This window comes from Danio rerio, chromosome 2, assembly GCF_049306965.1.
Source record: "Danio rerio strain Tuebingen ecotype United States chromosome 2, GRCz12tu, whole genome shotgun sequence".
NCBI lineage: Eukaryota > Metazoa > Chordata > Actinopteri > Cypriniformes > Danionidae > Danio > Danio rerio.
Window position 1 is genome coordinate 53,839,772 of NC_133177.1, and position 17,561 is coordinate 53,857,332.

A 17,561-nucleotide genomic window follows, 5' to 3' on the forward strand; every position below is an offset into this window, starting at 1 on the left:
ACACAACGAGAGAGAGAGAGAGAGAGAGAGAGAGAGAGAGAGAAAGAGAGAGAGAAAGAGAGAGAGAGAGCGACACACACACACGCACACACAGGGAGAGAGTGAGTGAGGGCTTGTGCTGCAGTACGGTCACAGTCTCGTGTGTATTCAGAGCCAGAGTGAAGCCCGCGGGAGCGCAGGACAAGAGCAGGAATGAGGAGCGCAGCGTCCCCAACTCAGCTCAACTGAACAGGCCGGTACAGCTCTCCTGCGCTCCGGCTCCTGGATTAAGTTTTTTCCCCCTTTTCTTGCCGACATGGAGTCTCCCACCAGAGAGATCGAGGAGTTCGAGAACACGTCGCTCAAGTACTTGCAACCCGACCAAATCGAGAAAATCTGGCTCCGACTGCGAGGACTGTGAGTATCAGCTTTTCAACAGGTTTTCTTGTGTTTGTGTTTTAAACATGTTCAAACAGAGGGGACTTTTAAAATCATCATGAAGTATAAAGCCTTTTTACATATATAAATCTATATATAATAATTATTATTGCTTGAATACATCCAGAAATGTTATAAAAGTCATAGTTCATTCCCCAAATTGAAATAAATTTAGGAGAAAGACTTTTTAGAATTTTTATTTTATTGCATGGTGATATCATTTTCATGACAATTATGCATTTTGTTAGATGTCAGTTATTTATGATGCCTTGCTGGACAAATGCATGTACTTTTCTGTGTCCTTATATTGCATTTGCAACCCAGGCTCACTGGAAATATGTGCCCAGGGCTACATTTTTGAGAACTGACAAACATGCATCCTATACAACGTCTTCTTGATGTTTTTGTTTCGATGTTGATATTTATTGAATGAGATGAATGTGATATTGTTTTTTGTAGTTTATAGTATTTTAGTTTGTAGTATAATTATAGAGTAGGTATAGTATAATTTCTTGGGGGATCGTAATTTTTTATGTTATTTATTTTTTTAGAAATGCAGTCAATTTCAAATGCATTTTGAAACTTGTATTTATTATCTATTAATTAATTGTTATATATGATACAGGTAGATTATTTTACCTTCAGTCCATGCACATGCAAAATAGACTTTTTGGCTAATTCTGGCACATTGGACAATTCTGAATTACTTATGTGCATTACTTAAATACAATTAAACAATTAAAATAGCAGTAAATAACAAAATAATAAGTTTTTGGACACATACTGTGATTAGATGGATATTTGCAATATTTAACTGTCTTTATATTAGTCTTAATGATTATAATTACTACTCTTTTGTTTATTTTTATTAAATATTATAAGTGCATTGATAAAATAAACACAATTTAGGCAATTAAGAAAATAATTAGCGTTTTTTTTTATTCTTTCCTAATTTTCAAAACATTGTCATCATCCACAAATTGTCTTAATATTAGTCTTGATGATTGTAATTCTTATTTTTTGTTCATTTTTATTAATGTGCATTGATAAAATAAACACAATTTAAGCAATGAACTAAATAATTAGCATTTTTTGACATTTACTGGAGTACATGGACTTTTTTCTTCTTTATTAATTATGAAAACATTGTCACCACGCACAAATTGTCTAAATATTAGTCTTAATGATTGTAATTCCTTTTTTCTGGTCATTTTTCTTAATATGCATTGATAAAACAAACACAATTTAAGCAATTAACAGCATAATTAGCATTTTTTTAGACATACTGAATTACATGGAGTTTTTTTCTTCTTTATTAATTATAAAAAATATTGTCATGATGCACTAATTGTCTTAATATTAGTCTTGATGATTGTAATTCTTATTTTTTATTCATTATTATTAATTTGCATTGATAAACACAATTTAAGCAATTAACTAAATAATTAGCATTGTTGGACAAGTACTGGATTACATGGACTTTTTTCTTCTTTATCAATTATGAAAACATTGTCACCATGCACAAAGAGTCTTAATATTAGTCTTAAAGATTGTAATTCTTATTTTCTGTTCATTTATATTAATGTGCATTGAAATAATAAGTACAAATTAAGCAATTAGCTAAACAATTATCTTTTTTTTTTTTGGACCTTTACTGGATTACATGGACTTTTTTTATCTTTATTAATTTTGAAAGGATTGTCATCATGCACAAAGTGTCTTAATATTAGTCTTAATGATTTTTCTGTTTATTTTTATTGATGTGCATTGAAAAAATAAATTCAATTTAACCATTTAAGAACATAATTAGCGTTTTTTTTTTTTTTTTTTTTTGAAATACTGGATTACATGGACTTTTTTCTTTCTTTATTAATTATGAAAATATTGTCACCCTGCAGTGTCTCAATATTAGTATATATGATTGTTATTCTTATTTTCTGTTCATTTTTATTGATGTGCATTGATAAAATAAACACAATTTACACAATTAAGAACATAATTAGCATTTTTTTTTTTTGGACATATACTGGATTACATGGACTTTTTTCTTATTCATCGATTATGAAAATATTGTCACCATGCACAAATTGTCTTAATATTAGACTCAGTGATTGTAATTCCTATTTTTATTTTTGGTATAAAATATGACTTTTATATAATTTTACCCAATAAAAATAATGCTTTTTAAAGACAAATATACCAATATTATTACTCTTTAAAGTATAGTAATTGTTCATAAAGGCTGTACTTTTATTCATACTTTCATAGAGGTCATTTCAGTCTCGTGGTTTCTTTTATATATCAATATCTTTCAAATACTTCTCAAATATGTATTAAAAAGCCCCATCACCTGTGGACAAACTCATTACTTCAACGTCAGTCAGTTTTTTTCTCTCTACCTGTTATTGGACGGCTGGAGAAAATGTCTCTTATTGTCCCACAATGAAATGCAATTTCCTCAGTATGTGTGAAGAAGAAAAGAGGAGTGAGAAGCAGAAAGAAAAGAAAGCAAGAGATGAATGAGGGGAGGGTTTGCTTGTCTTTCATATTTTCTCTCTTCAGGCTGTAGAATAGCAACTTTGCTTTGTTGATGTTGGGTTTGAAGAGTGTGGGTTTTGGGTCGTTTAAGGTCAGTGTGAATTCAAATTGAGCCTTTTTAGTTTCTTAATATACAATTGAAGTCAAAATAATTTCCCAAAAAATGTTTAACAGAGCAAGGAAATTTTTCACAGTATTTCCTATAAATATTTCTTTTTCTGAAGAAGGCCTTATTTGTTTTATTTCGGCTAGAATAAAAGCCATTTTAGGTCAATATTATTCACTTTAAGCTGAATACTAGTATCTTAAAAAATATTGGGGGCTAATAATTCAGGTGGCCTAATAATTCTGACTTCAACTGTATATTTCTGGTCTATATTTTTAAAATAACTAATGATTTTTGGGATTGTTATGGCTAAAATTGGTGAAAGCTGACAGAAACTAAACCGGTTGATACTGTATGAGCTGATGGAGTTTACACTAACCTTTGCATTATTTAGTCACAATATGGCATCAAACGGTCAGAAAGCTAAGCTGACAGAAATGAAACTGGCTGAATAAAGCATAAACTAACCTACATGCTATTATTTATTCACAAGATGGCGAATAGTCAAAGACAGCCGAATGACAGTCAAGCAGAAGGGTTTAACTTAAAATAAGAGCTTCTACAATGCTAGTTTTAGTTTTAATAACCCTGATATTAACGTCATAGTTCTACTGATGATTTTCACATTTTATTTTATTATTTTATTTTATCTTTTAATTTGATAAAATTGTATTATGCATTATTTTATTTTATTTTGTGTTTTATTTAATTTTATTTGATTTAGTGTTTTTTTATTTTATTAGGCATTATTTTGTTTTGTGTTTTTATTTTATTTTAAGTGTTAATTTTATTTAACTTTATTATGCATTATTTCATTTAATCATTTTTTTATTTAATTTTATTTTATTTTGTAATATTTAATTTTATTATGCATTATTTTATTTTATCTTATTATTTTATTTTATATGTTATTTAGTTTTTTATTTTATTTTCTTTAGCTTTTTATTTTATGGCATTTTATTATGCATTATTTTATTGTGCATTATTTTATTTTGTTTTATTTTTTTAAGACTTATTTTATATTGTGTTTTTATTTTATTTTATTTGGCATTATTTTATTATGCATTATTTTAATTTGGGTTAATACTTTGTGTTTTATTTTATTTTGTGTTTTAATTTGATTGTATTTTGTTAAGCATTATTTAATTTAGTTTTTTATTTTAAGTGGTATTTTATTTAGTTTTTATTTTATTTCATATTTTAGTTTACATTTTATTTTATCTTTTTTATTATATGTATTTTGTTTTATTTAAATTTATTTTATTTTGCTGCTGCAAATCTGTGCATTTCAATTCTTTACAGCTATTTCTTCATTCATTTAGTTGTTCCATATAACCAAAAGGCCTTGTACAAAAACAAGTGCTCTTTTCGCCAAAAACCTCATCAGTCTCTTGACTGTGGCTGGACTGTTGCCCGTCACATGACGTCAGGCCAGTTCACAGGACGTTAAGCTGTTTCTCAATGTTTTGGCCGTGTAGAAGCAGCTGTACATGGGAATGTTAAAGGTTACAGCAGTGGCTAAATCTGACCGCATCAGCATTTAATCTCACAGAAAGCCTCAAACATACACAGCTGTCCGTGTATGTGTGTGTGTTTATATGTGTGCGTGTGTTTGCTCATGTTGTACGTGGGGTTTTGCATGTGGCGCTTGTACACTTAAGGCGAGAGACTGCAGACAAAAACATTGCTTATTCATTCAAATAAGGAGCTTTTTCAGTCAAATGAAAAGAAAAATTTCAGATCCACTTTTAAGTGTTTCTTTATTGTGTTATTATTTATTTTACTATATTATATGTATTGTTATTAATAATAATAATAATTATTATTTTAAATGTTTTTTTTTTCAGTCAAATGCACTTATAAGTGTTTTTGTTTCGTTAATATTTATTTTATCATGTAAAATATTATTATTATTATTATTCATTCATTTTCTTTTCGGCTTAGTCCCTTTATTAATCTGGGGTCGCCACCAGATGAATATTGCCAACTTATCTAGCACACTGCCAACCGCCAACTTATCCAGCACACGTTTTACGCAGCAGATGCCCTTCCAGCTACAACCCATTTCTGGGAAACATCCATTCACACTTATACACTACGGACAATTTAGCCTACTCTATTTACCTGTACCACCTTTCTTTGGACTGTGGGGGAAACCGGAGCACCCGGAGGAAACCCACGCGAACACAGAGAGAACATGCAGACTCCACACAGAAACGCCTACTGACCCAGCCGAGGCTCAAACCACAGTCCTTCTTGCTGTGAGGCGACAGCACTACCTATATATGCATTATTATTATTATTATTATTATTATTATTATTGTTATTATTACTATTATTATTAATATTAGTAGTAACAGTAGTAGTAGTAGTATCGGTTGTATTAATAATATTATTATTAATATTTATATTTATATTAATATTAGTGGTAGTAGTATTAATATATGCATTTACTACATGTACATACACCATAGTAGGTGTAGTAGAAGTGTTAATATATGCATTATTAACATTATTATTATTATTATTATTATCATTATTATTATTAGTAGTAGTAGTAGCAGTATTAATATATGCATTATTATTATTATTATTATTATTATTATTATTATTAATATTATATATTTTTTGTTATATGTATTATTATTAGTATTAATATGTTATTATTATTATATTTTATTATTATTATTATTATTAATATTATAGATTTTTTGTTATATGTATTATTATTAGTATTAATATGTTATTATTATTATATTTTATTATTATTATTATTATTATTATTATTATTACAAATATTTTTATTACTTACTATCAATATTATTATTATTATTATTATTATTCATTTTCTTTTCAGCTTAGTACCTTTATTAATCTGGGGTCGCCACAGAGGAATGAACCGCCAACTTATCCAGCAAATGTTTTACGCAGCGGATGCCTTTCCAGCTGCAACCCATCTCTCAGAAACATGCATTCACACTCATACACTATGGACAATTTTTGCATACCCGATTCACCTGTACAGTCTTTGGACTGTGGGGGAAACCGGAGCACCTAGAGGAAACCCACGCGAATGCAAACTCCACACAGAAACGACAACTGACCCAGCCAAGGCTCGAACCAGTGACCTTCTTGCTGTGATGCGACCGCACTACCTACTACGCCACCGCATCGCCATTATTATTATTATTATTATTATTATTATTATTATTATTATTATTATTATTATTATGATTATTATTATTATTGGTATTGTTTTGACTCTAATAAGTCAAAATCATGAAGCAATAATTTTCCCTTCATCCATTGTTCAGATGTTTTTGCTAGAAATGTATGCAAATTGCCACATATTTAGTAAAAATGCCTCATTTGCATATATTTAAACATAACATTGGAAAAATAGTACAAAAAAATTTGCAATTTCTTATCACTCAACAAGGGAAGAATGATTATAATTATTTGTTAATTAATTATTAACTCTATTCACCTGCAGTGTCTTGCTTTATTGTCGTGAAACAGGGCTCATTATTTAAGATTTTAATGCAGTGGTTTCCTTCATACGGAGCAATTTCAGGCCCCAGTGATGGTGAATCCTGCAGGAATGAGTAATGATTGGACAGCTCAGATTTTTCATGTGCTTTCACTAATTGCTTCATCGTCCTTGTGTCGTTAATGGCCTTTATGGAAAGACGTGAAGTACAGTATACAGTATATGGGCTGTTGGCAACACCCTTTAAGAAATTGGTTTTCAATGTCATAAATGGGTGGATGGATGATAGGCATAATGCACTGAAGACTATAGAGTTTTCTATAGATTCATGCACCAAAGAATTTTGTGTTTAAAAGACGTATAATAGACATTTTAACATAGACGTAGCATAGTTTGTAACATAGTCTGTGTTTTAACATCTTTTAGATGTATTTTAAACACACAAAAATAGGCTTGTTGGGGTGTCCCAAAAACTGGAAATGTTTGATTTGTGAATGGGGTACTGGGAGATTTTGTTTTGTTTTGCTTTGTTTTGTTAAATTTTTTTTTTTTTATTGTTTTTTTTACGATTTTCTTTTCTTTTTATTATTTTCTTTCCTTTTATTCTTTTCAGTTCTTTTTCTTTTATTATTTTATTTAATTTCATTATTTAATTTTATTTTTATTTTCTTTTATTATTTTCTTTTCTTTTCTTTACTTTTCTTTTATTTTTATTTTCATTAATACCACATTATCTTTAAAAAAAAGTCAGTTTAAAAAGTTTAAAAGACTTGTTGGGATGACCTAAAAACTGAAAAGGTTGATTTCTCAATAAGATATTGGGAGATTTTAATGAATATATTTTCTTATTATATTATATTATATTATATTATATTATATTATATTATATTATATTATATTATATTATATTATATTATATTATATTATATTATATTATATTTTATATTTTGTATTTTATTTTGTTTATTTTTTTATTATTTTGTACCACATTATTTTTCAAAAAATGTCAGGATTTCAGTTTAGGTCAGTTGGGTGTTAGTTTAAATTGTGTGTGTGTGTGTGTGTGTGTGTGTGTGTGTGTGTGTGTGTGTGTGCGTGCGTGCGTGCGTGCGTGCGTGCGTGCGTGCGTGCGTGTGCGTGTGTGTGTGTGTGTCTGCTTGCGTGCTTGCATGCATGCGCCTTGTATTCCAAGTGTTCTGACAAGTATAGCAGTAAAGCATGATTTATAGCATAAATTTTGACCTTGTGGGGACATTTCAAGTGGTTCATAAATCACAGAATGAAGTATTTATAAAATATAGAAATGCAGATTACTTTCAGTGAGGGGTAAAGCGATGGACTATTCAGTCAGTACAATATAAAAATTATTATGTCCATGGGAAGTCCCCATAAAGATATCTGTATGTGCGTGTGTTGCGTATTTGGTGAACATTATTTTTCATGAAATGAATGAAATATTACCGTAGTTTAAAGCATTTCAGGTTTTAACATATTGTATGTTTTGTTACAGGAGGAAGTACAAGAAAACTTCTCAGAGGTAAGACTGGAGATCTGAGATTTTGCTCAAATCATCATAATCCAGTGAGACTGTCAGATAAATCCCTGAATCATGTACTGTACTGTATGTATAAGCCAGATTCAGTGACATTCAGAAACATGTACTGAGAAAATAAATGAGATCAGTTTTGACATCCTGTTGACTTGAAGTTGGTTTGAACTACAGTTTCCAGCATGTGCTGATATTGACCTTATTCTAAAATGCGGAAGTGCGCCTGTTTTCGCGATTGTCTTAGAACTTCCGTTTCAGTCGCCTATGGGAGAAATGACAAGGAATAATAAACGGCAAAAAACGGTCAAACTACTTGCTCTACAAACAAATGTTTGCATGACTATACAGACCAAGTAGAATAATATAACAAGGAAATATCAGTTTGCAACATCAAACAGCGAAACGAGCAGTTTTTAATGTCTAAAAATGAATGGAAGTGAATGAGACCGGAAGTCTCGTGCCTAAAAGATTCAAATGGCAGCGCCCGCTCGTCAGCGGAGAATAAGGTCAATAAGAACCGTCTGTTAAATTGACCTTTTAAAAAATGTTTTTGGAAAGGTGCATACTTGTGTTACTTTCAGGTGAGTATTATGGCGGAATGAAAGTATAGTTCCTGTGCCCGTTAGGGTTGTAACAATATACCGGTATAACGGTCTACCACGATTTGAATGTGCACGATTATCATACCATGAACAATTGCATATCAACGGTTTTAACCCTTAAAGACCGAGACAGCCCGCGGCTAAAAATAAGTATTACTCTTAAATGTTCAATGACTTTTGATCCTCTGATCCGATTCATACAATTCAAAGATTGGCATAAAGAAGAGAATCTCAGCTTTCCAGTGCTGTATCACATAACATTCGCAGACTTTCAGAGGCTCCGGAATCAGTGCGGTTACGTCATCAAAATTTGACAACGCTGATTTGACAAAGAAACACTCGTCACTGTGTCTCCGGACAAACCAGACATGATACATTGATACATTGTCCCTCCTCCATGCCCAGATTGGTTCAAACCCGCTATATCACAACCAATAAGCATAGGTTTCGCTTTTGTTTGTGGACCAACAACGAGCTTTTTGAACAACACGAAATGAGAGGTAGGCATACATTTATGCGCGGCTAAATAAAACGCAAAAAAAAAAGTTTTGCATGAAATAATTCTTATACTAAGTACTTTTGCATGCACAGCAGCACAGAAACATGACAAAACAGTGACACAGCAAAGACGAACTGCTGCTCTTGCTGTTTTCAAAAGACGCAAATGAAGGTGCAGCTGTTTGTCTGCATTGCAGACAACCATATCCATATCCACAGACAACCATATCCATGCTGGCACATAAAACCTAAGGATGTTCCATATTGAATCTAGTTTCGTTATGTAACTATTTATAGTATAGTAAATATTTATATCTATTTTTTTACTGAGGATTTGCACCATGCTTATTTGGACTTTATTTGGACTTTGACACATTATTTATTATTTTTATAATTGTTTATTTGTTCATTGTAAGTGGTGTTGTTTATAGTAACTGAAAATATATTATTTGGAAAAAGTCAAATTTGCTTCACTGTTCTATTATTTTGTAACATTTGTAACATACCGTATACCACGAAACCGTCAAACCGTGGTATTGTTTTAGACGATTATCATACCGTAAAAAATTCATACCGTTACAACCCTAGTGCCCGTTGATGTAACTACAGAAGAACTAAATAGGAAAATTATCAAAACCTTATTTTGAATTTTTCTGAACAAAATGCTAATGGTCTAATTTAATTTTTGGTAAACTCTTTCCACTACATTGTGTTTTTCCAACGAAGCATTGTACTATGATTGTTTCAGGGGTGCGCAAACTCTGCTAACCTGCTTATAGATTTCTTGTGATCTTAAAGACACTGATTAGCATGTTCAAGTGTGTTTGACTAGTGTTGGAACAAAACTCTGCAGGGACACCGGCCCTCGAGATCAAGTTTGCCCATCCCTGGTTCAGCTGATAGTAAGGTTGTTTTTTTGGGAAATGCACACCAAGTTAGTTCATGGACAGACCACATAAACCAGTTCGGACCAGCTAGAAAACAATTTCATAGACAAAAAATAATCTAAAAATATGTTACTATGAAGGTGGGATGGTGGCTTAGTGGTTCGTACTGTTGCCTCACAGCAAGAAGGATGCTGGTTCAAGTCCCGGCTGGAACAGGTGACATTACTGTTTGGAGTTCGCATGTTCTCCCAGTGTTCATGTGGGTTTCTCCGGGTGCTCCAGTTTCATGTTAAAAAATACATGGTTCGAGTTCAACTTGTTAAATTTAAGCATTTACATTTCTCATTTTTAAGAAAAGGGGAACAGAGGGTGTGTTCCAACTATAGGGGGATCACACTCAGGGCCGGAGTGGGACTCTTTTTCAGCCCTGGAGTTTCAAGCCTTAGACCGGCCCACCTCAGTTCACGACTGACTATATTAAAATAAGGTCATTTCCAATTCAGTTTCTAATTACACTATCACGTCTTTTTTTTTTTTTTTTTTTTTTGAGAAAACAGCTGCTTTAGAACTTTAAATGTTCAAAAACCCTAACAGTATTATATGTCTTAACAATGAAACTATAATAAAAAATAAAAAAAACATACTCAGACAAGAATCAAACCCGGGTTGGCGGCGTCGTAATCTAACATGCTAACCACTGGACCACAACAGTTGTATATGAAGGACTGACTGACTCATCTAACTAATGTCATCATTAACCTGTAGGCTGGTTATATATAAAAAGAGCAGAGCTGCGGTAAAATAATGAATAAGAAGACTGTAGTCAAGTAAGTAAATAAATTAATTTAAAAAGTGTGACTGCTGAGAGCAACAGATTCTGGAGCTAGGGACACCGGCCCTCGCGGCCAAAAAACGGACCGGCCCACCGGGAATTCTCCCGGTCCTCCCGATTAGCCAATCCGGGCCTGATCACACTCCTTAGCCTCCCTGGGAAAGTCTATGCCATGATACTGGAAAGGAGGATACGGGGGCTGGGCGAACCTAGGATCCAGGAGGGACAATGTGTTTTTTGTCTAGGTTGTGATGCACTGGACCAGCTCTATACCCTCACTCGAGTGCTTGAAGGTTCATGGGAGTATGCCCAACCAATCCACATGTGTTTTGCGGACATGGAGAAGGCATTCGACTGTGTCCCTCATTGCATTCTGTAGAGGGTGTTCTGGGAGTATGGGGGGTCAGAGGCACACTGCTAAGCGCTATCTTGTCCCTGTATGAACAGAGTAGGAGTTTGGTTTGCATTGCTGAAATAAGTCAGACTTCCAGTTTCCAGTGCATGTTGGACTCCGGCAGGGCTGCCCAATTCTTTTCATATTTTTTATGGACACAGGATTTCATTCATTCATTCATTCATTCATTCATTCATTCATTCATTTGCTTGTCGGCTTAGTCCCTTTATTTTTCCGGGGTCGCCACAGCGGAATGAACTGCCAACTTATCCAGCAAGCTTTTACGCAGCAGATGCCCTTCCAGCCGCAACCCATCTCTGGGAAAGGATTTCATCTCTGTTATACGCAGTCGATGTTGTACTGTTGGCTTCATGGACCTTCAGCATGCACTGGAACGGTTTGCTGCAGAGTGTGACATGACTGGGATGAGAATCAGCACCTCCAAGTCTGAGGCCATGGTGCTCCACCAGAAAAAGGTGGTTTGGCTTCTCCAGAATGGAGGAAAGTCCTTACCCCAGGTGGAGGAGTTCAAGTATCTTGGGGTTTTGTTCACGAGTGAAGGAAGGATTGAACATGAGATTTACAGGCGGATCGGTGGAGCAGTAATTCGGTTAATGTGTTTGTCCATTGTGGTAAAGAAGGAGCTGAGCCGAATGACAAAGCTCTCGATTTACATGTCACTCTACGTTCCTACTCTCACCTATGGTCATTAGCTTTGGGTCATGATTAAAAGGAAAAGCTCTCACATACAAGCAGCCGAAATGAGTTTCTTTCGTAGGGTGGGAGGGCGCACCCTTATAGATAGAGAAAGGAGCTCTGTCACCCGGGAGGAGCTCGGAGTAGAGCCGCTGCTCCTCCACATCGAGAGAAGTCAGCTGAGGTGGCTTGGGCATCTGATTCGGATGCCTCCTAGACGCCTACCTAGGGAAGTGTTCCAGGCATGTCCTACCGGTAATAGCCCTTGGGTAAGACCCAGGACATGCTTGAGGGAATTCTCGGCTGGCCTGGGAATGCCTCGGGATCCTTCCGAATGAGCTGTAGGTCTAGGGTTGTCTCCTAAAAGTGTTCCCCCTGCGACCCGGTTCCGGACAAGCGGATAAAAATTTATGAATGAAGAGACATTTTTCATTGAAAATGCTGATCTCACATATAATACGGATATGTGGCAATAAATACAAATTCATAACTGTATTTCACATACAGTTCAAGTCAAAATTATTTGCCCCCCTTTGATTTTTTTTTCTTTTTTAAATGTTTCCCAAATTATGTTTAACAGAGCAATGAAATTTTTACAGTACATCTGATAATTTTTTTTTTTTGGAAAAAGCCTTATTTGTTTTATTTCGGCTAGAATGAAAGCAGTTTTTAATTTTTTTAAAAGCCATTTTAAGGTCAAAATTATTAGCCCCTTTAAGCTATATAATTTTTCGATAGTCTACAGAACAAACCATCATTATACAATAACTTGCCTAATTACCCTGACCTGCCTAGTTAACCTAATTAACCTAGTTAAGCCTTTAAGCTGTATAGAAGTGTCTTGAAAAATATCTAGTCAAATTATTTACTGTCATCAAGGCAACAATAAAATAAATCAGTCATTATAAATGAGTTATTAAAACTATTATCTTCAGAAATGTGTTTAAAAAATCTTCTCTATGTTAAACAGAAATTAGGGAAAAAATAAACGGAGGCTAATAATACAATAATACTACTAATTCTGACTTCAGCTGTGATAAAACGTCAAATATGCAACATATATTTCAAAATACATATTTGAAAATTATGTTGCATGCATGACATTTTTTTGTCAATTTAGTGGCTAATTCGTTCAAATTCATACAAGTTACGTCTGAAAGTGCATGAATTTTAAAAGGAGGCATGACCAAACCTTACCCGTAAACCCAACCATCATTGCGGGATGTGCAAGTTGTACTAAATATTATGAATGGGAATGTAAAAATTTATACAAATTAGCCTCTTAATCAAAGAGGTTACAACTGTGAGATAGCATTACATATTTTATTTATATATGTCATTTGCATGTATTGCAAATCAATTATCACAATTTCATGGCAACCCAAACCACAGAAAAGCAGCTTTTGTAATTCAGGACGAGGCTCGAAGAAAACATCTGTTGAAACAAATGTGCTTCGGCCTCTGCAATTATGAGTGAGAAGAGGTGGAGAGACAATAACACAGAAAGAGAGATGTCAGGAGAAACGTAACGTAAAACGACAGCATGCGCGAGAATGGCGCAGAGAGGGAGATGGTGGAGTCGGGTGGCTCTAATATTAGAGGCAGAGTGGGTTTAATTGGGGAGACTTTTCCTCCGCTAACAGAGGGAGGCTTGACTTCCTGCGCAGCTCCTCTCTGACTGACAGCTCAATGGGAGTCTGGGTAATTATGGCAGGCTAATTGGCTGCAGAGCATTCTGGGACTCTGTCATTACAGACGCAACAGGACAGATACAAACACACACGTGTTTACATGTACATGAAGAAAAGCTGGAGGATCTTTCCTTACAGTTTTCATTGAGCAGTTGTTCTCTTTTAGCATTTTATTTTTATTCCTCACTGTAAAAAATATATGTAAATTAGCAGTTTTTTGTGTTTTGTTGATCATGTTTTCATTTTTGCCTTTTATTTATGTTTTTGAATTCCATTATGAGACATTGACCTTGAGAAATGGACAAACGTGAGAGTGTGGTGCGAAAAAAATAAAAGGAGAAGCCGGAAAAAACAAATGAAGCAAATGATTCTTTCAGCAACCTAAACCATTAACAAACTGCCATGTTTAACTTGTATCATCACATTTTGGACTATTATGAACCCGGAATGACGGAATTACTTTCTAACAGTGGTTAAATGTGCTGGTGAAGATTAAAGAGGCAGATGATAGGTTTGCACTAACTGTGGGCTATATGTTGTGTGTTGTTTTTGAACCCAAATTAGGACTAAATGTATGTTGTGTGTAGTTTTTCTGTAATTGGTAACATATTGGAGACTGTAAGGGTCTGTATGTGTTCATATATGTTGCATTTATTTATTTATTTATTTAATGTAATTGCAGACGTTACTGTAGACTATTTCGCACCATTTCGCATCATTGATCTGCAGTTATAATCAAATCATGCTCATAGAAAGCTTAGCAATGAACATTTATACACAAGTATTAATGTGTATAAATCATCTGTTTTGTGAAAAGTGCTTCTCATATGGTATGTGAACGACCCGTACAGCTTTACTTTGGCATTTCCTCGAGAGAGAATGATGTCGATTGAAACTTTGTCATACACTATGGTGATGAAGCAAGAAATCAAGCGGTATGTCGGTTAACCGTGCATATATATATTATTATGTAATATATATATATATATGTATATATATATATATATATATATATATATATATATATATATATATATATATATATGTATATATATGTGTGTGTATATATATATATATATATATATATATATATATATATATATATATATATATATATATATATATATATATATATATATATATATATATATATATCCTATTTTCAAGTCATAATCGTTAAAATAATGACTTGTATTATACATGTTGATAAAAAGTTTGTGTTGTAGGAGTACAGCGGTGCATTAAAAATGCTTATTTTCCGTGGACCGATTGATTTGAGCTAGTAGGCCTGCTTTATTAAAATAAACTTGAATTAATAAAAAGCCTGTGCCGGTTATTAAAAATGATTCAGTCAGTGTTTTCGTTTTTTAGTCGAAATTTGTACTTTAAGTGGAAATATTTAGGTCTTTTATTATTTTTATTTAGTTTATTCTGTTTTTCTATACAATTCTAAAAAATTCACAAGCAAAAATAAATAATAAACAAAAAATAGGCGGTGATGAAGGTAACCATATCATCGCGGTTCAGATCTTATTATGGAGGTACGGTGGTGATGCAGTTATCGTCACACCCCTACACTACGCCCACCAAAAGGGTACCATTGGTATCCTTTTGGCAGTGAAAATGCAAGCCTGATAAAGTTGACCCATACCAACACGGACTGTACCACTCAGTGGATACAATGTCCATACAATACTATGTCAATAAAAGTCACTTTGTTAGAGTAAAATTTTTAAATATCAAAACATTCAAGATAAATGTCTCGTTCATAATCATATATAAAGGGACAACACTTGTGAATCACAAAATACGGAAGCTGTTAATGAACAGATACTTTTTACAGTGCATTTGCAATCACACTTACTACCACACCGTTACAGTCACCAGCAATCTGCGGATCACTAGAGAACAACACACACGCCACATATACGAACTACAACTCCAAGCATGCACCTTGCACACACCAGCTCCTGTTTGACACTGATTACACACACAGCTGGTAACTCATCAATGACTGTTTACATGGACATTAGTATTCAAATTATTTTGCCTTAATCTGAATAAGACAATATGATTAGGATGTTTACATGAGTTATACATGTATATATACAATTGCAGTAAGAATTATTAAACTCCCTGAATTATTAGCCCGTTTATTTCTTTCCCAGTTTCTGTTTAACGGAGAGACGATTTTTTCAACACATTTCTAAAAATAATAGTTTTAGTAACTCATTTCTAATAACTGATTTATTTTATCTTTGCCATGATGACAGTAAATAATATTTTACTTGATATTTGTCAAAATACTTCTATACAGCTTAAAGTGACATTTAAAGACTTAACTAGGCTAATTAGGTTAAGTAGGCAGGTTAGGGTAATTAGGTAAGTTATTGTATAACGATGGTTTGTTCTGTAGACTATCGAAAAAATATAGCTTAATGGGGCTAATAATTTAATAATATTTTAATAATATAATTTAATAATAAGAAAATAAAATTAAAAAATAAAATTAAAGTTAAAGTTGTATATATTATTTTCTTTTATATATATATATATATATATATATATATATATATATATATATATATATATATATATATATATATATATATATATATATATATAATGATGTAACCAAAAATAGTTTTCTTACAAAACAAAATCCCCTTTAGAAACCTTTATTTTTAAAAGCCTGTGCTACAACTCTAAAGTTATTGATCTGTACTTTTGAGACCCTATTTTTCATCCAACTTTTTGGTTTTTTGAGACCCGCTGTGGCAGAAGGTCTGAGAGCTCCTGCACCTGGAGATCTCTCCTCTTGAGTAAATACGGGCTGTAAATACAGACTGATAATAAATGCAGGAATAAATGATGCAGTGTGCTGGAGTGGAGTCTGCAGACTCTCTCAGTCAGTAAAGTGAAGCGCGTCAGTACTGAAACACCTGCATGTAAATGACACCAGCAATCACACACATGCACTTCACATGAGCTCTTCACAACCACTTCACATTCACACTGAAGAGCAGAGTGAGACTTCAACATTGACTGAACACATGAGTGTGTGATACAAACTGACACACTTCCTCCTAGAATATATTGAAATACAGTTTATCTTTTAATAAAACATTCAACAGGCTGTGCAAACTGTGTCTGCTTTATAAAAAACCTGCATCACTGTGTGAAATTGTAAATGTTGTAACCATTAGTATTAATATTTCACAATACTGATGTTTTGATCCATTATTGCAAATTTTTTACAGAACAATGTGAATAGTGCATAAATAGTGCAGTCTGTTCACTACCGAGGCTTATTTGTAGTGTATCCAAGCAGCTATTTTGTGAAAACAAGACAAAATCCTATCTGTTATAATGGGGAAATTCTAAAAGAACTAAATACTGCTTAATAAACGGGCAATTAAATATTTAAGTCAGTGACAAAATCTGATGTGTTATGCACTTTGCTTGTTTATAACATGATTTGGCACACTCCTGACATGTTTATGATGTTGCTAGCTTGTTTCTAGCATTATTTAGTACGCAAATGGACTGTTTGGAACTTTGGTATGTTTCTAGCATAACAAATGACATGTTTTAGCATATTTATATAGCTAGCTGCAAATATGTTGCCACTGTTAACAGATCTCTAGCATGTTTTGACATTGCAAGCATGCAAAATTGGGTAATACGTTTCTAGCTTAGTCCAACACACTGCTAGCAAATGGACAGTAGCAAACTGTGAACATGTAGCACATTCCTTCTGTCTTTTTGTAGCATGATCTGGCACATTAACGACAAGATGTAGTATGTTACCATGTTTCTAGCATGATTTAGCACACTGCTGACATGTTCAACATGTTTTAG

General features: G+C 33.2%; 1 protein-coding gene across 16 annotated transcripts in view; it reads left to right on the forward strand.

Annotated features, from left to right (window-relative positions):
- The window catches only part of pde1cb (phosphodiesterase 1C, calmodulin-dependent b), a 174,106-nt gene that overhangs the window by 65,087 nt on the left and 91,458 nt on the right, over positions 1 to 17,561 (forward strand). For 6 of the 16 annotated variants that reach the window (XR_012394519.1, XR_012394531.1, XM_073930737.1 and 3 more), the window contains exons 1-2: positions 118 to 396; positions 8,062 to 8,088. The exons of the other annotated variants lie outside the window; for them this stretch is intronic. Coding sequence is in view for 4 of the 6 variants with exons in the window: in XM_073930737.1 (XP_073786838.1) it covers positions 296 to 396; positions 8,062 to 8,088 (128 nt within the window). In the remaining 2 variants the exon portion in view is untranslated. Of the gene's footprint in view, positions 1 to 117; positions 397 to 8,061; positions 8,089 to 17,561 lie in introns of those variants that run through there. 16 annotated transcript variants of the gene reach the window in all.